The sequence below is a fragment of the Astatotilapia calliptera genome, unplaced genomic scaffold, assembly GCF_900246225.1.
Source record: "Astatotilapia calliptera unplaced genomic scaffold, fAstCal1.2 U_scaffold_5, whole genome shotgun sequence".
NCBI lineage: Eukaryota > Metazoa > Chordata > Actinopteri > Cichliformes > Cichlidae > Astatotilapia > Astatotilapia calliptera.
Window position 1 is genome coordinate 317,643 of NW_020535789.1, and position 21,586 is coordinate 339,228.

A 21,586-nucleotide genomic window follows, 5' to 3' on the forward strand; every position below is an offset into this window, starting at 1 on the left:
GCGAGGCACGCGCGAGAGCTGCGCGCGCTGCCTTCACTCTCAACGGTTCTCATGATGCGTGGGCTTGGAAACGACTTCCAAGCCCAAGAAGGCCGGCCCCAGCGTGGGCGAGCTGATTGTGAAAGCCGTGGCCGCTTCCAAGGAGCGCAGCGGCGTGTCCGCAGCCGCACTCAAGAAGGCTCTGGCTGCCGGAGGCTACGATGTGGACAAGAACAAGGCCCGCGTTAAAACCGCCATCAACGAGTGTGATCGTGTGTACACAGCATCTCTTTATGTTTGTCTCCACGTTGGTTGAGTGTGGAATAAGTGCATATGAGAGCATGAGGGTGGGAATGGATGTTTGTATCTGTGTGTGCCTGTATGTCTGTGTCTATATGTCAGGTTGGGTATCAGACGCCACCTCTCTGGGGACATCTCAGGCCCTCCAAGGTTTGGAGGCCTATCTCCCCCACCACCACCACCACTTCCCCTGCCAGTGGCGGACTCCCTCAGACATCGGTGCGTTGGTGGTTCTTTGTGTCTGGGGGTGGGCGTCCAGGTACACACCGGCTCACTCCTTGGCGGCCGCTTATCGGGGCCTGGAGCCTGGGGCTCGCTCGGGCCACTTCGGAGGTGGGGTGCCCCCGACCTCTCGGCCTGGGGCTCGGTCACTCAGGCACAGCTGGCTGCCGGCGGAGCTCACGAGCGCGTCACTGCAACCCCCCCTGGCTTCTGCTCCGCGGCTGCTGAGTGAGCCCTCATCTGGGACTCTCCTCAGCTCTTTCTGGGACAGTGGCGCGGCTGCCCCTCTGTTGGTCTTCCTTGGTCTCTTGTGTTCTGGGGCCCTCTGGATGTCTGGAGTTTTGATCTCCTCCATACCTGCTTCATGCCCTGGAGGACGGGGCTGTGGCCCCCCCACACCCTCTAGCAGATCATTACATGAAGGAACCTTTTAAAAACAAGCGCGTCCATGCTCACAGGTGTACACACGGGTGATCACACCCACAAACTACACCCTTTTTGGCTCCTACCTCAAAGCACACTGTGTTCTGTTGATCTTATGTGCTGCACAATAATGTTTAATATTTAGTATTTACTGTCATATTCCCATATATCATTGTGATGTTGTTTATTCTATTACTCTTGTTTTCTTCTGCTTGTTTTCTTTTTTCTTTCTCAGCAGGTGATTCAGGTGATCGATATATGCATTTTTTTTCTGCTCATTCTGTTGGTTTTTGTTTTTTGCCCTTCTCCCCCGTCCCTCTTCTCAGCTGTTTCTCTTTCCCTCTTTCTTTCTCCCCTTCTTTCCCCCAGTCAAGTCTGTCCCGTATTCAGCAAGTGAAAATAAAATAAACAATAAAAGGTGAATCAAATGGACCATTACGGCAAGGCTGGGATGGTCAATTTGGTAAAGTAAATCCGTTGGGCATCTTTCTTTGCCTTTAGACAACAATTCTGATGGCAAAAGAGTCAAACGGGACAGGCAAAAAAAAAAAAAAAAGACCGCCATCAAGAGCCTGGTGGCGAAGGGCACTGTGGTGCAGACCAAGGGCACCGGGGCCTCCGGATCCTTCAAGATGAACAAGAAGGTTACTGAGAGCAAAGCCAAGAAGCCCGCAAAGAAAGCCGCTCCTAAAGCCAAGAAACCGGCAGCAGCCGCTAAGAAGTCGCCCAAGAAGACCAAGAAGCGGCGGCCAAGAAAGCGCCCAAAAGCCCCAAGAAGGCGGCAAAGAGCCCCAAGAAGGTGCTCAAGAAGGCTCCTGCACCAAAGAAATCCCCCGCCAAGAAGGCCGCCAAGCCCAAAGTCAAGAAGGCGGCCACAGCAGCCAAGAAGAAGTGAGCTGACACCGCTCTCACACTCAACAACGGCTCTTCTCAGAGCCACCACAGCAACACACAAGAGCTCCTTCCTCTCACTCACTCACCACTCTGTCATTCACAATAATGTCCATGTTATTAAAACACGGTTTTTTTTTTCTCCATTGTCCTCATTACAATTACAACTTGGATTACTATCATGGTGCACATTAGTGCTGTTTAAGCAAGTCTACAACTCCAGAGGAATACAAATATTAACGACTTAATATTTATAATCACACCTTCGTAATACAAGTCATAAACTGTTAAAAGTTAGCAACTACATTTTAAAATATTCTATTAAACAACACATAATACATTCATAGATGCATGTTATTATTCACGTATGAAATACTGAGTTCTATTTTTTAAAAGCCTACACTGGCTGTTGTACTGGAAGTACACTGTATATTTTAATGATACCTAGCTAATATAATCCACTTGAAATGCTCTAATCTACAACCTTACCTGACTAAATCTAGTCCAGTTGAATTGATACTGTGTGATTTCAAGGACACATTTTACTCCAAGCTGAGCCCGTACTGCTATTTATTTTACCATGGAGCTCTGTAGCGTGAAGGATGAGGGGAATTAAATTATTTCAAAATAGTCTTGAGGTTTACTTCTTGACCTCACCGATTCTTTGGATATCCCAGCTGAAAAAGAGTCCGGGGCTGCCCTGTGTCCCCCTCCACAACAGTTTTCCACTAATTCTATTGTTCAGTCTGGGGGGGCTGTCCTCTAACCAGACTAGTAACTGTGGCTTCTTGTTCTTGGCTGAGGCAGCTTTCACTCACTTTATAACAGGCAGACCCTCACTGTCAATGCATTTTTCACACTATACAGTTACACACCAAAGTTTATAGCTGAACCAACTGATTTGGCACGTCAGAGGTCAGCAACTTAATGTCATTCTTGGGAGCTTTAAGGTCGCATGAAATGCTTTGAGAACACAAATCCACTATTGTCCTTAAAACAGGGGTTGACAAAGACATTCTAACAAAAGCCACACTTAGGAATCATTTCCTGTTCTTCTGATCACCAGCTGCCCCCTATTATCCAAGCAAACTCTATTGTAATAGTTTTATTCTACTCACAATAGACACAAAAACCTAAGCGTAGATGTAAGTGACTTTGCAAAATGTCCCAAATTCAGCAGCAGTGCTGAACACGTCGCAAACAGCTGCACATTTTCCTCCCTCTGTACCAAACAAGTCCACCTGTTTGGTGTTATGATTTCCTGTTGCGTTTGTGGTCTTGCCACATCATGAACTGTGTGTTGTCCGTTTCCATGAGCTTAGAAACTGTTTTAATTATAAAGCGAGTGAACCATGATGAGTGTCCACAGTCAGTTATGAAGCTAATAATTAGTGACATCCAATTTACTCTTAATTAGTAAGATGAGCAATGAGGTTGAACACGACCCCTAACCACAACGCAGGAGGCAGAGCTTTTTGCTTTAGTTTTATATCAAGACCTAAAGTTAGTTTTATTCACAAAAGAATAGACTAAACACACAGAGCTTTGGAGTTAATGAAAGTAGTTTTTCTTTGAAAGTGGATTTCAGTCCCTGATTATGTCTGATGACATGAATAAATATAAATTATAAAATAAATCAAGATGCATAATCTACATTTCCCAATACACAAAATGTTACAAACACCATAACAGAAAGAAGGATGTTTGCTCAGAGAGAAGTGTGTGGCTCTTAAAAGAGCCTTTGTTTTTGGTGAAGCCGAGCGCTTTGCGTTTACTTGGCCTTGGCGGGCTTCTCGGTCTTCTTGGGCAGCAGCACAGCCTGGATGTTGGGCAGCACACCACCCTGAGCGATGGTGACTCCCCCCAGGAGCTTGTTGAGCTCCTCATCGTTGCACACAGCCAGCTGCAAGTGACGTGGGATGATACGAGTCTTCTTGTCGCGGGCTGTGTTGCCTGCCAGCTCCAGGATCTCAGCGGTCAGGTACTTGAGCACAGCTGCCAGGTAAACAGGGGCACCGGCTCCCACACGCTCAGCATAGTTGCCTTTGCGCAGCAGTCTGTGGACACCACCCACGGGGAACTGAAGCCCGGCACGGGAAGAGCGGGTCTTGGCCTTAGCTCTGCCTGACGTTCATGCCTCCAAAGATGACTCATCTGGTTTCTGAAGATACTCTTTGACAAGACTGACAATTGTCGATACTTCTGCCATGGCACCTTTACCTTCATCTCCACACACTAGCTTTTTGGCAACGCAGGGGATTTCCACATATCCAAACTCTTTCAGTCTGGATACCTGCTGGGCTGTAATAGGATGCAGCCACATAGCTGTGTTCATTGCAGGGCAGAAGAGAAGAGGACGACTGGTATCCCAGGCTCTTACCACACACGTCAGCAGATTATCACAAATACCACTAGCAATCTTTCCAAGACTGTTGGCATCAAGAGGGGCAATGACAAGTAGATCTGCCCAACGCCTTAGCTCAATGTGTAGCACAGGGTCAGATCTCTGTTTCCACAGCTCCCATTCATCCTCGTCACTGTAGATTTTGACTGACACCTCAGCAGAATTATAGAAGTGCTTGGCATGCTCTGTAGTGACTACTCGTACATCCACCCCAGAGAGTTCAAGAAGCTGGGAGACCAAAAGAGGCAGTTTCAAGGCTGCAACACTCCCTGTCACTCCAACAAGGACATTAAATGTCCCGGAAGTTTTCAACAAATCAGTTTTTAAACTTGACATGTGGTCGTCTTGCTGCCTGTCAGCAAAAAGAGTCTTGCCGTGTCCACTCATTTTGACAGGTTCTTTTCTTCGTAGTATCGAGACTGAGAGAAAATGTGGCCCGATCAGCTCAAAGCCTCGCTTATATTTCCGCAGAGCGCGTGGAGCTTCGTCACGCACCAATCGCAGAGAGGCTTGCGGCAGCGCGCAACATCAATGCACTTTTCTCCAATGAGCAGCACACACCGAGGCGGGGCGATGCTCCACGTGGAGCCCGTCACCAATCACGAGCCGGAGCGGCACCGCGTCACAGCCAGTCACACACTTTAAGAGCAGCGAGTCTCCTCTGTTCGCTACATTTTCTGCTCGTATCACAAGAAAAGAAAAGTGAGGAAGAATGGCACGAACCAAGCAGACCGCTCGCAAGTCTACTGGCGGCAAAGCCCCCAGGAAGCAGCTGGCCACCAAGGCCGCTCGTAAGAGCGCCCCGGCCACCGGAGGCGTCAAGAAGCCCCACCGTTATAGGCCTGGTACCGTGGCTCTGCGTGAGATCCGCCGTTACCAGAAATCCACCGAGCTGCTGATCCGCAAGCTGCCCTTCCAGCGCCTGGTCCGCGAGATCGCTCAGGATTTCAAGACCGACCTGCGCTTCCAGAGCTCTGCTGTTATGGCTCTGCAGGAGGCCAGCGAGGCTTACCTGGTCGGACTCTTCGAGGACACAAACCTGTGCGCCATCCACGCCAAAAGGGTCACCATCATGCCCAAAGACATCCAGCTGGCTCGCCGCATCCGCGGAGAGAGAGCTTAAGCTGCACGCTCTCCTACAAACAACTGCTCTTTTCCGAGTCACCTCACTCACACCAAGAGCTCGCTCCAGTAGTAGCAGTAGCAGTAGTATCTCGTACTCACACTTCAATCTTCATGCTCTTTTTATTCTGGAAACGACAGTCGGCATGAACATGGAATTCACTAACTTCCGTAAAAAAAAAAAAAGAAAGTAGTTTTGTAAGCATGAATTGTTATGCTAAATGGCTCCCTCCTTTAATTATTCACATATTATTTTCCAACGCTCATCACATTTCAGTTCTTTGTACTAGACAATATGATAGACAAAGTGCTCCAGCGTAGACTCCTATTGTTTAAATATGCTATAAAATACTATAAACTATAGACATGACAGTAAGGCAAACATGTTAATATTAGTTTGCAGAGGCTGTTAAAATGTTATCTAACGTTAACATGTTGGTGACACAATTTCATCCTAATGGTACTGACCTATTCATAGGATTCATTTGAGACATATCAAGATCTTCACGAATTGACAGAAGCACTGAAGCAGCTACCCATTTTATTCTTGTCATCTATGTCCTATTGTCACGTGACAGAAGAACCAAAACAGTGTCCTATAACTGAACTAATGTTGTTAAGTCCTTAAAGTCATATAATTTTATTGTCATAACTGTATTTCAAGCTTTTTTTTTATTTTTGTATGATACCTGATTTATATGGAATATGGCTGAAGTAAACTAAAGTCTGAAATTCTTAGTTGGTCATTTGTTCAATAGTAATTTAGAAGAAGAAGAAGAAGAAAACTTTATTTGTCAATTTCTTCAAATGTACTTGCCATACAAAGTAATTGAAATTACATTTCACACTGTCCCATTGACAACAATAAAGTGCAGATGCACAACAAAAACAGCCCTAACAATAAGGTAATATTAAATAGGTAACAGGATAGAAGCGCCATTCGTCACAGGGAGGCGCCCGAGCGAGATGAGCCATACCACGCCTCTCATGCTTTCGGATAATAATTTGTCTTGTATATATATATATATATATATATATTTTTTTTTTTGCCTGTCCCGTTTGGCTCTTTTGCCATCAGAATTGTTGTCTAAAGGCAAAGAAAGATGCCCAACGGATTTACTTTACCAAATTGACCATCCCAGCCTTGCCGTAATGGTCCATTTGATTCACCTTTTATTGTTTATTTTATTTTCACTTGCTGAATACGGGACAGACTTGACTGGGGGAAAGAAGGGGAGAAAGAAAGAAGGAAAGAGAAACAGCTGAGAAGAGGGACGGGGGAGAAGGGCAAAAAACAAAAACCAACAGAATGAGCAGAAAAAAAGAAATAAATAAAAAATGCATATATCAATCACCTGGATCACCTGCTGAGAAAGAAAAAAGAAAACAAGCAGAAGAGAACAAGAGTAATAGAATAAACAACATCACAATGATATATGGGAATATGACAGTAAATACTAAATATTAGTTTCTAAAATTGACGGCGTCTTCATTAATCCCATGCAAACGTACACCTATCTGGAACAAGCCTGTCTTGTATATTTTTAACTATTAAAAGATTTTCATCTTGATTTGCATATTTATATTGAATTACACCTTCATTTTTGGTTTCATTAATTTTTTTATAGATATTTTTCGTATTATCTTGGAGAATATCCATCCATTCGCTTCCGCTTGTCCTTTTCAGGGTCGCGGGGGGCGCTGGAACCTATCCCAGCTGTCATAGGGCGAGAGGCGGGGTACACCCTGGACAGGTCGCCAGTCTGTCGCAGGGCCAACACACAGGGACTAGGGTCTCATCTTCATCACAGTCGGTCATAGGACATTTCATGGTGGTAACAAAACAACTCCACTTCACCACCGCCCTCACAGGGAGGCGCCCGAGCGAGATGAGCCATACCACGTCTCTCATGCTTTCGGGTAATAGTTTGTCTTGTATATTTTTAACTATTAATAGATTTTCATCTTGATTTGCATACTTATATTGAATTACACCTTCATTTTGTATTCCATTAATTTTTTTGTAGATATTTTTCGTATTATCTTGGAGAATATTTAAACCATAATGTTCCCATTGACTTAATAAATCACCAAACATAAGTCTGATGAGTCTTACGCTCCCCATGGTGTTATTTTAACTTTGAAATATTTAATTTATGATTTCACTTTATTTGACTTATTTTTACTTACTTTGTTTATATTTCCAATGTTTACATTTTCTAGCTTTCATAATTTAACTGATCATCTAAAACAGAACTATCTCCCACCTGGAATTAATAAAGTGTTCAAGATTCAAGAGGTTTATTGTCATGTACACCGCAAAACACAAATGGTTACACAGAGCAATGAAATTCTTACTTTGCAGGTTCCCTTCACACGACCAAAAGAAAGTAATAATAAGCAAAAGCAGTGTTTTGTAGATCTTGTAGCTTACATGCGGGTGGAAACTGAATTGAAAGTGCAAGTAGTTATAACACTGTCAACAGTCATTGTCAACACTGTATCTATCCACATATGTATATAACTTCCCCTATATGTGGCTTCATTACCTTGTATATAATTTATTTTCTGGCAATAAAACAGACGTAACAGTAAGAGATGTTTTTCCTTTGTAAAACAAAAATAATGACAGCAGACAAACAGAGCTGCTGCTGTCAGTCCCAGGACCATGTGGACTTTAACTCATGATGTTTATTGCCATGTACAAGATAATACAGTTCTTAACACCTGTCATTCACTTCTTGTTTATTTAAATAAAGATAAAAATAGCAATTATAATCATCTTACCAGTGACATTGAGTTGACATCTTCCAACACTGAAGCCATAATCAGTGTTCACCTCACACAGGTAAAGACCCGAGTCATCAGTCCTGAGCCTGGATTTATCACTGATAAAGAGTTCACAGAGGATGTTGAGAGTTTTGGAGATCTGTCTGGTTTGGTGGTGAACGTCCACTCCAGTGTGATGTTGTGGTTCTCCTCTGCCTGCCTGGAACAAATCTGTTGTTGAGCTTTATTTGGAGTTCATAAAGTGAAGCTGTAAACTAACCAGAGACACATGAGGTGAGGATGATGAGCAGCAGGATCCTGCAGATCATCTTCTCCCTGTGAGAGGAGACAGAGGCGAAGAGTCATCAACACATGAGGTCAAAGGTCAGTCAGTACAGCCAGAAGAAGGAAAATGTCAGTCAGATAATAACACTGACTGATCAAAACTACAAGACCTACAACCACTGCAGTAGAAACAACCAGAGGAAAAGCAAAAAGAGTCTTGCTTTTTTTTTTTTCTTCTTTAAAGTCTGTGAGCCGCCAACCGGCGCGCAATGTTTCACGTCCTGTGTAACTAAAACGATTTCCTGTGTGCTCTCAGTAACGTGCTGCAGGATTGTTTAAGATACAAACACTGCAGGCCGGCAGCTCCGCCTCCGTCCTCTTCACATGCTCAGACCGTCTGAGCCTCTCTGATTTCTGTCAAAACATTTTGTTCTTTACTCAAAGGTTCATTTGTATTTCTTTACATTTCCAACACTTTCTCCTTCAGCGTTTATTCATCGGCCACTTTGGAAAAGCTTTTCTTGTTTTTAATAAACTAAACGTCTGGTGACGACGAGGATGAAGAACACCACCATGAAATCATCATCACCATCACATTTATTTAGTCTCTGATGGTTTTTATCTGTGTGGAAATAAAACCATTAAAACCCTGATCAGCTGTTTCTGTAAACAAGTGTGACATCATCAATACGCATCATTTCTGATGATTCAACGACACAGGCACACTAGAGAAACAACAACAGAAGAAGAACTCTGGTCCACGTCTCCATCACGCCGTCCTGCTCCGAAGGTCAGGGTGTCGTTGGAATGATGTCATCAGACTCCTCTCTCTGCTCTTGAGTTCAGAAATGGCATTAACGCCCCGCCCCCTCCTGCTCAGTATCGTTTGTCCTCCAGCGGCGTGGCCACGGTCACCTCTTTGCTCCCGAAGTCCCAGAAGGCCGTCATGTGGAAGGCCATGTTGGAGAAGACCACCAGGTACTCGAAGGCGGCGAACAGGGAGTAGATTCCTGCTTCACAGTATTTGTTGTGGCGTCTGAAGAAGTAGGCGGCGATCACACAGCAGCTGATGTTGAACAGGAAGAGACGCAGCTTCCAGTGATATGATGTCATTTCCTCTGGGCTCATGTAGTGTCTCTTGATGACGTACCACAGCCAGCACGTAATGAGCATGTGCACCAGCGAGCTCCCTATGAACGTGATGAACCCGTACTTATGAACACTGTAGGTTTCCGTGGACGACACGTACGTGAGCATCACCAGGCCAGTGTTCTCGGCGAGGCTGCAGAGGAGCGCCAGCCCGCTCAGCAGCAGCTCCGGCAGCCTGTCGGCGAAGCGGCTGCGGTAGAAGCTGAAGTAGGCGAAGGCCACCAGGTACCGCGGCGCCGAGTGGAGCCCGATGCAGCCGCTCCAGATGTAGCGCTCGGGCGCACCGCTGATGGCGGAGCTGATGGACGGGAGGTAGTTGGACACCTTACAGTGCGTGTACGTCGCTTCCTCATAGTGGTACCAGAGGGAGATGAAGATACAGGCGATGAAGCCGGTCACCGGCAGCAGAAACGTCCCCACGGAGAAGCTTTTGAAAGGCAGCCGGATGAGGAGCCGGTCCCGGTCCAGGTTGCTGTACGGCCCCTGAAGCATCCTTCACGGCTCCCGAGGCTAGCTCCGATCAACTCAAAGCCTCGCTTATATTTCCGCAGATCGCGCGCAGCTTCGTCACGCACCAATCGCAGAGAGGCTTGCGGCAGCGCGCAACATCAATGCACTTTTCTCCAATGAGCAGCACACACCGAGGCGGGGCGATGCTCCACGTGGAGCCCGTCACCAATCACGAGCCGGAGCGGCACCGCGTCACAGCCAGTCACACACTTTAAGAGCAGCGAGTCTCCTCTGTTCGCTACATTTTATGCTCTTATCACAGGGAAAGGAACGTGCGGAAGAATGGCACGAACCAAGTAGTGTTTCTACAAGGCTTCGGGAAAATGAGTGGACGCATACAAGAGTAGGAAGCACGGGGGGTTTGGGAGCCCCAGACTTAGAGCTTGTTTTGCGAATTCCTTTTATAAAAATTACTCAAAGCGCAAGTTCTCGGGGTGCCCCGTGGGTTCGAGGGAAAGAGCAACTGTGGCAAAAGAAAAGAGGCAGGGCCAGAGCGGGTGTTCCATACCACAGACTTATGTTTCGGTGACATATCAAGTCAATGGGAACATTATGGTTTAAATATTCTCCAAGATAATACGAAAAATATCTATAAAAAAATTAATGAAACCAAAAATAACGGTTTAATTCAATATAAGTATGCAAATCAAGATGAAAATCTATTAATAGTTAAAAATATACAAGACAAACTATTACCCGAAAGCATGAGAGACGTGGTATGGCTCATCTCGCTCGGGCGCCTCCCTGTGAGGGCGGTGGTACAATGGAGTTGCTTTGTTACCACCATGAAATGTCCTATGACAGACTGTGATGAAGATGTATGTGAATTAAATAAAATGTGGAACACTGCCCATTCAATAATATCGATAGGGGAAGACAGCTCTGACGGAGTGGGTATTTTCTTTAAAAAAGATACGGTGAATATAATCAAAAGAAGAGACATAATACCGGGACGACTCCTCCTTGTTGATTGCTGTTATTACGGGCAAAGGTTGCGTATTATTAATGTTTATAATGCACCCGAACGAACGAAAAAGATACAATTACTGAAAAAACTGAAGTATTTATTAGAGATTGGTTTTAATATAATTTTGTGTGGAGATTTTAACATTGTTACTGAAGCTACTGATAGAATATCCAAGGTTGAATTTAGAGAACTGCGAGAAAGCAAATTGTTGGTTAAGGTTTGTAAGGAAGCAGCACTTCGTGATTTATACAGGCACTTGCATCCACATACCGTCCATTACACTAGATTCGATTCGTTTACTAAAACAAGGATTGATAGATTCTACATATCACATAATGTTCAAGGTCTGAAATATGACACTCTTTTAACAGACTTTTCTGATCATATGGTGGTTATGGCAACAGTATCGTGTTGCCCCCATGAATTTTTGAACTATTGGAAATTGAATACATCCTTGTTAGCAGACGAGTTACTTAGGTTCGAAGTTAAATCTGAAATTAAGAAAATATTAGATCTTAAGATTTTTACTACCTCTTTCTCGGAACTTTGGGAGCTCCTTAAACGACGTATGTGTCAATTTTTTAAATTTAAAGCGAGAGAAATAAACCATGCAAAGAATGTAAAATATAATGAAGATGTGAGTAGATATATATATTTAAGAAATAAGAAGGAGAAGGAAGAGGAGGAGGAAAATCAAATGATGTCTCTTAAAGAGGACATTGATCGAGTCAATAGAGAAGTTTTATTTAATATGTTGCGACGTACTGACTTTCACGGGAACAGTGATTATATGATTTTTAATAATCAAAAGAAATGTCGGAATGATTTTATTGTCTCAATTAAGGATAAACATGGAAAGTCAGTTTTTTAAAGAAGAGGGGAAAAGACAAGTAATTAGAGACTATTGTTCGGAGATGTTTTCATCCATAGTTACAAACAGCGACGCTATTAACAATTTTTTGAGTGAGGTTGAACCATTAGATCCTGTCATTTATGAAACTTTGATTGGAAAAATTAAAAGAGAGGAAGTGGAGTCAGTAATTAACCAACTTAGTACCGATAAAACACCTGGTCTGGATGGACTCCCCTCTGAATTTTACAAAATTGTGAGTAAAGAACTGTCTGAATTATTAACTCAGTATTTTAATGAAGGAATAGAAAGAGAAACAATGGGTAAATCGTTTTATGAGGGAGTTATGTGTTTATTATATAAGAAAGGTGATAGAGAAGACATTAACAATTATAGGCAACTGACAATAATGAATGTAGATTATAAAATTTTTTTCTAAAATAATTATGTCCAGACTAGAGGATGTATTAGATATTATCATTGAAAAAGAACAAACATGCGCAATTAAGGGACGATTGATGTGGGATAACTTAAGTATGTTAAGAGAAATTATTTATAATGGAAAGGATTCAGAACTCTGCATTTTAGGATTAGATCAAAGGAGAGCTTTTGATTCTGTTTCTCACTGCTATTTATGGAAAGTAATGAAAGCTTATAATTTTCCGGACCAATTTATTTCCATTATTCAATTGAGTTATAAAAAGTCCCTAGTGCAAGTTAAGGTAAATGGAAAGCTCTCACCCCCTTTTAGTGCTGAGTACGGGGTTAAACAAGGATGTCCTTTGAGTGCTGCGTTATATGTCCTTGCAATTAACCCCTTATTGAAAAGGATAAATGATGATAAACGGATCAAGGGATACGTCCTAGATAAATCCCATAAAATCGCAGCTTTGGCGTATGCAGATGATGTGTCGGTGATAATTAGAAATCAAAACGAACTGTCTTCAGTTATGGAGATATTACACCACTACGAACAGGCATCAGGTGCCAAGCTTAACCAAGAAAAAACTGAAGGGGTGTGGCTTGGACATCAGACCAGACAACCTAAAATGATGATCTCTCTTTGTAGGGAGATTAAAATTTTGGGTATATGGATTGATAATACGGACTCTAGTTTACTAAATTGGAATAAGAAAGAAAATGAAATTAAAATGGAAATTATGAAATGGGAGAACAAAGATACAAATTATAAAACGCGTATTAATATTGTAAAAACGCACATAATTTCGAAACTTCTTTTCCTTGCCGCAATTTTTCCTCCTCCGAGAACAACTGTAATGAAAATAACTAAGATGTGCATTAAATTTATCTGGGGATCCAATCGAGAAGTGACTAAGAGAAAATTTATGTACAAGACTAGGAAGCACGGGGGGTTTGGGAGCCCCAGACTTAGAGATTGTTTTGCGAATTCCTTTTATAAAAATTATTCAAAGCGCAATTTCTCGGGGTGCCCCGTGGGTTCGAGGGAAAGAGCAATTGTGGCAAAAGAAAAGAGGCAGGGCCAGAGCGGGCGTTCCATACCACAGACTTATGTTTGGTGATTTATTAAGTCAATGGGAACATTATGGTTTAAATATTCTCCAAGATAATACGAAAAATATCTACAAAAAAATTAATGGAATACAAAATGAAGGTGTAATTCAATATAAGTATGCAAATCAAGATGAAAATCTATTAATAGTTAAAAATATACAAGACAAACTATTACCCGAAAGCATGAGAGACGTGGTATGGCTCATCTCGCTCGGGCGCCTCCCTGTGAGGGCGGTGGTGAAGTGGAGTTGTTTTGTTACCACCATGAAATGTCCTATGACCGACTGTGATGAAGATGAGACCCTAGTCCCTGTGTGTTGGCCCTGCGACAGACTGGCGACCTGTCCAGGGTGTACCCCGCCTCTCGCCCTATGACAGCTGGGATAGGTTCCAGCGCCCCCCGCGACCCTGAAAAGGACAAGCGGAAGCGAATGGATGGATATTCTCCAAGATAATACGAAAAATATCTATAAAAAAATTAATGAAACCAAAAATGAAGGTGTAATTCAATATAAATATGCAAATCAAGATGAAAATCTTTTAATAGTTAAAAATATACAAGACAGGCTTGTTCCAGATAGGTGTACGTTTGCATGGGATTAATGAAGACGCCGTCAATTTTAGAAACTAATATTTAGTATTTACTGTCATATTCCCATATATCATTGTGATGTTGTTTATTCTATTACTCTTGTTCTCTTCTGCTTGTTTTCTTTTTTCTTTCTCAGCAGGTGATCCAGGTGATTGATATATGCATTTTTTATTTATTTCTTTTTTTTCTGCTCATTCTGTTGGTTTTTGTTTTTTGCCCTTCTCCCCCGTCCCTCTTCTCAGCTGTTTCTCTTTCCTTCTTTCTTTCTCCCCTTCTTTCCCCCAGTCAAGTCTGTCCCGTATTCAGCAAGTGAAAATAAAATAAACAATAAAAGGTGAATCAAATGGACCATTACGGCAAGGCTGGGATGGTCAATTTGGTAAAGTAAATCCGTTGGGCATCTTTCTTTGCCTTTAGACAACAATTCTGATGGCAAAAGAGCCAAACGGGACAGGCAAAAAAAAAAATATATATATATATATATATATATACAAGACAAATTATTATCCGAAAGCATGAGAGGCGTGGTATGGCTCATCTCGCTCGGGCGCCTCCCTGTGACGAATGGCGCTTCTATCCTGTTACCTATTTAATATTACCTTATTGTTAGGGCTGTTTTTGTTGTGCATCTGCACTTTATTGTTGTCAATGGGACAGTGTGAAATGTAATTTCAATTACTTTGTATGGCAAGTACATTTGAAGAAATTGACAAATAAAGTTTTCTTCTTCTTCTTCTTCTAAATTACTATTGAACAAATGACCAACTAAGAATTTCAGACTTTAGTTTACTTCAGCCATATTCCATATAAATCAGGTATCATACAAAAATAAAAAAAAAGCTTGAAATACAGTTATGACAATAAAATTATATGACTTTAAGGACTTAACAACATTAGTTCAGTTATAGGACACTGTTTTGGTTCTTCTGTCACGTGACAATAGGACATAGATGACAAGAATAAAATGGGTAGCTGCTTCAGTGCTTCTGTCAATTCGTGAAGATCTTGATATGTCTCAAATGAATCCTATGAATAGGTCAGTACCATTAGGATGAAATTGTGTCACCAACATGTTAACGTTAGATAACATTTTAACAGCCTCTGCAAACTAATATTAACATGTTTGCCTTACTGTCATGTCTATAGTTTATAGTATTTTATAGCATATTTAAACAATAGGAGTCTACGCTGGAGCACTTTGTCTATCATATTGTCTAGTACAAAGAACTGAAATGTGATGAGCGTTGGAAAATAATATGTGAATAATTAAAGGAGGGAGCCATTTAGCATAACAATTCATGCTTACAAAACTACTTTCTTTTTTTTTTTTTACGGAAGTTAGTGAATTCCATGTTCATGCCGACTGTCGTTTCCAGAATAAAAAGAGCATGAAGATTGAAGTGTGAGTACGAGATACTACTGCTACTGCTACTACTGGAGCGAGCTCTTGGTGTGAGTGAGGTGACTCGGAAAAGAGCAGTTGTTTGTAGGAGAGCGTGCAGCTTAAGCTCTCTCTCCGCGGATGCGGCGAGCCAGCTGGATGTCTTTGGGCATGATGGTGACCCTTTTGGCGTGGATGGCGCACAGGTTTGTGTCCTCGAAGAGTCCGACCAGGTAAGCCTCGCTGGCCTCCTGCAGAGCCATAACAGCAGAGCTCTGGAAGCGCAGGTCGGTCTTGAAATCCTGAGCGATCTCGCGGACCAGGCGCTGGAAGGGCAGCTTGCGGATCAGCAGCTCGGTGGATTTCTGGTAACGGCGGATCTCACGCAGAGCCACGGTACCAGGCCTATAACGGTGGGGCTTCTTGACGCCTCCGGTGGCCGGGGCGCTCTTACGAGCGGCCTTGGTGGCCAGCTGCTTCCTGGGGGCTTTGCCGCCAGTAGACTTGCGAGCGGTCTGCTTGGTTCGTGCCATTCTTCCTCACTTTTCTTTTCTTGTGATACGAGCAGAAAATGTAGCGAACAGAGGAGACTCGCTGCTCTTAAAGTGTGTGACTGGCTGTGACGCGGTGCCGCTCCGGCTCGTGATTGGTGACGGGCTCCACGTGGAGCATCGCCCCGCCTCGGTGTGTGCTGCTCATTGGAGAAAAGTGCATTGATGTTGCGCGCTGCCGCAAGCCTCTCTGCGATTGGTGCGTGACGAAGCTCCACGCGCTCTGCGGAAATATAAGCGAGGCTTTGAGCTGATCGGGCCACATTTTCTCTCAGTCTCGATACTACGAAGAAAAGAACCTGTCAAAATGAGTGGGCGCGGAAAGACTCTTTTTGCTGACAGGCAGCAAGACGACCACATGTCAAGTTTAAAAACTGATTTGTTGAAAACTTCCGGGACATTTAATGTCCTTGTTGGAGTGACAGGGAGTGTTGCAGCCTTGAAACTGCCTCTTTTGGTCTCCCAGCTTCTTGAACTCTCTGGGGTGGATGTACGAGTAGTCACTACAGAGCATGCCAAGCACTTCTATAATTCTGCTGAGGTGTCAGCCAAAATCTACAGTGACGAGGATGAATGGGAGCTGTGGAAACAGAGATCTGACCCTGTGCTACACATTGAGCTAAGGCGTTGTGCAGATCTACTTGTCATTGCCCCTCTTGATGCCAACAGTCTTGGAAAGATTGCTAGTGGTATTTGTGATAATCTGCTGACGTGTGTGGTAAGAGCCTGGGATACCAGTCGTCCTCTTCTCTTCTGCCCTGCAATGAACACAGCTATGTGGCTGCATCCTATTACAGCCCAGCAGGTATCCAGACTGAAAGAGTTTGGATATGTGGAAATCCCCTGCGTTGCCAAAAAGCTAGTGTGTGGAGATGAAGGTAAAGGTGCCATGGCAGAAGTATCGACAATTGTCAGTCTTGTCAAAGAGTATCTTCAGAAACCAGATGAGTCATCTTTGGAGGCATGAACGTCATATTGTACATCCAAGCAAAGGCCAAAGCAAAAGAAACACTATGCCTTGTTGTTGGATTTGTCAAACTGCCACGGTCCAACACACTCATGGTAAACACATTTACTTGCTTTCACCTGTTTTACTTCATAAATCCACTTCTTAGAATGTGTGGGTGTGTCCAGAACATCATGACTGAGATCTCTCTAAATCCTCTTTTGGTATTGTTAAACCTGTTGGGGCACAGCGGCTTTACATTTCAAAGACGTGCATTGACTTTTTCAACATTAATTCCCATCATATCACCTCTGGAGCCTGATCAGCCCAGAGGTTAAAAACAAAAAAGTTGGTAGTGTGAGACGTTAATTTTTAGCTGTCACCATCAGTTTTTTGAGGTACATTTTAAACAGTTTTGTGTTGTTTTTTTGTATATTTATTTTGTTTAGATAGTAACACATTATTTGGTATCCCAAGTAACATAAAAGATAAGGTAGCAACAGCTGCATCTCTCAGAGATGACATGAAAGTGCGTTTTGTATTATACATTTTTTCCTGACTTGAACAGACAGTTTGAGCCTGTTTACGATGTGCTCGACTTGTTTTTCCTGGAAAGGCTTTCCTCTGAATTTACCTTTGTTTATTCTTTTTGTTTAATGTTAGCTGACGTATTCAGATATAGATATAAGGATAATGAAAACTGCGACATGCCACATTACTGTTTGCTAAGTACCACCCTAAATGAACATCTAATAATATACCTGTTAAAAAGGCCATATTTATACTCCAAGCTGTAAAATGTGTGATTATACATTTTGTTTATTTGCTAAAGGAACTAAAATTTTTGTCATTATCAAAGGGAAAGAGACAAAAGTGCAACAAGTTAAAATTTCAGTCATGTATTCCCATCAGATTCATGAAAGCCGTTGTAATTTGGGGTTTTCTGTGGGTTTTAATTAGTTATTTGAAGTGTCCTTTTTCCAGGATCGATTATTGAGCATAATCAATCATATCAGACATACAGGATGTGCCTTTAATGACTTAAAAAAACAAGAATTGGGTGCATGAGAATTTCTAACTCTGGTTGTTTTCCTTTTAAGCATAGTCCACACATTTTCATTAGGGTCGGGGAAGGTGATTCCTGAAGCTTGCCTTATCTATTCCAAAACCAGGTTTAGTTTTTGGATTGTTGTCCTGTCCAGCTCTTGATTTGAGAAAAAGTTGACGAATTTGGAGGTAGTCCTCCTCCTTTAATATTCTGCCAGTATTGCTGGAAGCAAAACAGCCCCAGAGCATGCTGCTACCACCACCATGCTTGACAGTTGCTACAGTGTTTGTCCATTTGAAAGCCTCACCTGTGCTCCTCCTAAACATACCTCTTTATTGTCTCAATCTTTGTCACATCTTTGACCATAAAACATTTTTCCAGAAGGCTTGTTCACATGTGGACAGCTGCAAATTTCAGTCGAGCTTAAAGGGTTTGCTTTTGGAGGAGGAGCTTCTTTCTTGGTTGGCAACCTCTCAGTCACTAAAAGTTGTAATCAGTCGCTAACGACGAGTTATTAGACCTTGGCTTTGTCGACCTAAGACACTGTAGAACCGTCAGCACCAATTATTAAAAAATGTAAGTAAGTGCATGTATATATTTGAGCCTGCATTTATATTTTGACCCTGTGTGGATAAGAGACAATCCAAAATGAATTCTTGTTTTTTTTGTTTTTTAAAGTCACTGAAGATGAATGGTGAACAATCATTCCACTCTGGGAAAGTTTTAAAATAATAAAAAGCCCAAAATTACCATGACATTCATGCCCATGGTGTGTATATGTAAGCTTGGTTGTTCATATGTGTGTGTATATAAAATAAATGATAAAATATGCAAGACTGGAGGCAAAGCCAGAGCTAAGGCCAAGACCCGCTCATCCCGTGCCGGGCTTCAGTTCCCCGTGGGTGGTGTCCACAGACTGCTGCATAAAGGCAACTATGCCGAGCGTGTAGGAGCCGGCGCCCCTGGCAGCTGTGCTCGAGTACCTGACCGCTGAGATCCTGGAGCTGGCTGGCAACGCAGCCCGCGACAACAAGAAGACTCGTATCATCCCGCGTCACTTGCAGCTGGCTGTGCGCAATGACGAGGAGCTCAACAAGCTCCTGGGGGGAGTCACCATCGCTCAGGGTGGTGTGCTGCCCAACATCCAGGCTGTGCTGCTGCCCAAGAAGACCGAGAAGCCCGCCAAGGCCAAGTAAACGCAAAGCACTCGGCTTCACAAAAAAACAAAGCCTCTTTTAAGAGCCACACAATTCTCTCTGAGCAAACATCCTTCTTGCTGTGACTGTGTCTGTAACATTTTGTGTATTGGGAAATGTAGATTATGTATCTTGATTTATTTTGAAATGTATGTTCATTCATGTCATCTTACATAGTCAGGGACTGAAATCCACCTTCAAAATATACTATCATGAGTGCTTAAGCAGTGTGTTTCTTTTATTCACAAGACAAGAATAGACGGTCTTAATATAAAGTCAAATTAAAACTAAAGCAAAAAGCTCTCAGTCTCTCCTGCTGAGTGGTTAAGGCTTGTGCCTTGTTCAACCTCATTGCTCATCTTACTAATTTAGAATAAATAGGATGTCACTAATTATTAGCTTCATAACTACAACTGTAGACACTCATCATGGTTCACTCGCTTGATAATTAAAGCAGTTTCTACGCTCATGGAAACAGACAACACGTGGTACATGACACATGTGGCAAGATCACAAACCTTGTCAAACACAATAGGAAATCATAACAACGTGAGGAGAGGGACAGGTGGACTTCTTTGGTGCTGCAGAAACTACCCAGGTACAGAGGGAGGAAAATGTGGAGCTGTTAGCAACATGTTCAGCACCACTGCTGCTAAATATGGGACATTTTGCAAAGTCACTTACATCTACGCTTAGTCAACCCCTGTTTTAAGGACAGTAGTGGGTTTGAGCAGGATTCGAACCTGGGCCTCCTGGTCTCAAGGCGGCTATTCATCCCATTGTGTTCTCAGAGCATATCATGCGACCTTAAAGCTCTCAAGAATTCCATTAAGTTGCTGAACCCTGACCTCTGACGTTGCAAATTAGTTGGTTTAGCTATAAACTTTGGTGGGTAACTCTGTAATATCTATAAAAAAATTAATGAAACCAAAAATGAAGGTGTAATTCAATATAAGTATGCAAATCAAGATGAAAATCTATTAATAGTTAAAAATATACAAGACAAAATATTATCCGAAAGCATGAGAGACGTGGTATGGCTCATCTCGCTCGGGCGCCTCCCTGTGAGAGCGGTGGTACAGTGGAGTTGTTTTGTTACCACCATGAAATGTCCCATGACCAACTGTGATAAAGATGAGACCCTAGAACATCTTCTATTGGATTGTTATAGGACAACTGAGATCAGGCAGAAAATGACAGAAATTGGCTATGATGTGGATGTTAATATTAAAGCAGTTAAATATGGTTTGTTTAAAGAAAAAATGTGTGACGACAAAAGGAGACTCTTTTGGTTAGTAATGTGTGTAATAAACACACATATTTGGAAAACCCGTGCCAAAGGAGTGTTTGAACAAAAAATGATAAGTAGTGATGTGGTGAGTAAACATATCATTACAGATCTGCGGAGAAGACGAACAATGGACCTGAAACTTGGGAAAGTTTTCCCCTGGAATGTATTGAAATTGTAAGTTTTAAAAGTGGTTTGTGGACTCAGATGCTCGATTTTCCTCCTTGTTTGACTTTTTCTTTGGTGAGTGGTGTGTGATCACGGTTTTGTATATGTAATTGTATGTGTGTGTACATTTTATATGTAATTTTGTATACTTTAAATAAAGTGTTTAAAAAATAAAGTAAAGGAGGCGCCAAGCATCACCGTAAAGTTCTCCGTGATAACATCCAGGGCATCACCAAACCCGCTATCCGTCGTCTGGCTCGCCGTGGCGGAGTGAAGCGTATTTACGGTCTGATCTACGAGGAGACTCGTGGTGTGCTCAAGGTGTTCCTGGAGAACGTCATCCGTGATGCCGTCACGTACACTGAGCACGCCAAGAGGAAGACTGTGACCGCCATGGATGTGGTGTACGCTCTGAAGAGGCAGGGCCGCACTCTGTACGGCTTCGGCGGTTAAACTCATTCGCCCTAATCCATCAAACGGCTCTTTTAAGAGCCACACACTTCACTTTGAGAGCTGTTCTGTTATGGTGTTATATTTTTTTTTCTGAAGTCTTGAAAATATTAGTGAAATACCTGCCAGTATTTCCATACCGACTGCTGATGTAGTGTGTTAGAACTTCACGAACGATTACCGACTGACATTGCCTACATATTGTAACGGACTGGGTTACAAATTAGTTGACTGTTGTGTTATCAGTGTTCTGTGTTGAGAATTGCAAATACTTATGGCATAGTTGGACCACACCCGCAGCATGGTGATTTACTGAGTGTCCTTGAATGTGCAGTAGTCTAGAGGCCGGTTAGCCTGTCAATCAGATCAGCTACCAATGACAAAGTCTGGAGGAGAGCAGGTGTGTGTGTGTGTGGTTGGCGGAAGAGAGAAGAGTGTCGGTGGTTGTGCTGTTGCTGTAGAGCGCACTTTTTTCCCCTGTTTTGGCGTTGGCTACGGCCCACAGTAGCCCGTGTTACTATTCTGAATAAACACCGGTAACCGGAACGCTGATCGTCTGTCT

At 42.8% G+C, this 21,586-nt stretch overlaps 5 protein-coding genes and 3 pseudogenes across 6 annotated transcripts; 4 read left to right on the top strand and 4 right to left on the bottom strand.

Moving 5' to 3' along the window:
* Positions 1-55: 55 nt before the first annotated feature.
* On the top strand, positions 56-1,881 carry LOC113018248 (histone H1-like; annotated as a pseudogene).
* Positions 1,882-3,537: 1,656 nt separating this feature from the next.
* On the bottom strand, positions 3,538-3,937 carry LOC113018233 (histone H2A-like; the record flags this gene model as incomplete). Its single annotated transcript, XM_026161300.1, has 1 exon — positions 3,538-3,937. A coding segment is annotated over one exon (351 nt), but the record flags the coding sequence as incomplete, so codon positions are not given.
* On the bottom strand, positions 3,872-8,786 carry LOC113018208 (phosphopantothenoylcysteine decarboxylase-like). Of its 2 annotated transcripts, XM_026161276.1 has the most exons (2): positions 8,603-8,786; positions 3,872-4,588 (listed from the first exon to the last, which is right to left on the bottom strand). In XM_026161276.1, exon 2 carries the CDS (start codon positions 4,553-4,555, stop codon positions 3,947-3,949), a length of 609 nt encoding a protein of 202 aa, XP_026017061.1. In that variant the 5' UTR covers positions 4,556-4,588; positions 8,603-8,786; the 3' UTR covers positions 3,872-3,946. The 2 variants fall into 2 exon arrangements, with proteins under 2 accessions (XP_026017061.1, XP_026017060.1); XM_026161275.1 differs by lacking the exon at positions 8,603-8,786 and having other exon boundaries at positions 3,872-4,675.
* On the top strand, positions 4,878-5,360 carry LOC113018222 (histone H3). The gene has a single exon (XM_026161289.1). The coding sequence runs from the start codon at positions 4,932-4,934 to the stop codon at positions 5,340-5,342; it is 411 nt and encodes a 136-aa protein (XP_026017074.1). The 5' UTR covers positions 4,878-4,931; the 3' UTR covers positions 5,343-5,360.
* A 188-nt stretch (positions 8,787-8,974) lies between the features above and the next one.
* On the bottom strand, positions 8,975-10,296 carry LOC113018202 (post-GPI attachment to proteins factor 2 pseudogene; annotated as a pseudogene).
* Positions 10,297-14,960: 4,664 nt separating this feature from the next.
* Positions 14,961-21,051, top strand: LOC113018231 (histone H4-like). The gene is made up of 4 exons (XM_026161298.1): positions 14,961-14,984; positions 18,782-18,807; positions 19,673-19,696; positions 20,751-21,051. Exons 1-4 carry the CDS (start codon positions 14,961-14,963, stop codon positions 21,025-21,027), a joined length of 351 nt encoding a protein of 116 aa, XP_026017083.1. The 3' UTR covers positions 21,028-21,051.
* On the bottom strand, positions 15,482-15,961 carry LOC113018221 (histone H3). The gene has a single exon (XM_026161288.1). The coding sequence runs from the start codon at positions 15,908-15,910 to the stop codon at positions 15,500-15,502; it is 411 nt and encodes a 136-aa protein (XP_026017073.1). The 5' UTR covers positions 15,911-15,961; the 3' UTR covers positions 15,482-15,499.
* LOC113018212 (phosphopantothenoylcysteine decarboxylase pseudogene) lies at positions 16,253-17,924 on the top strand (annotated as a pseudogene).
* Positions 21,052-21,586: the final 535 nt, after the last annotated feature.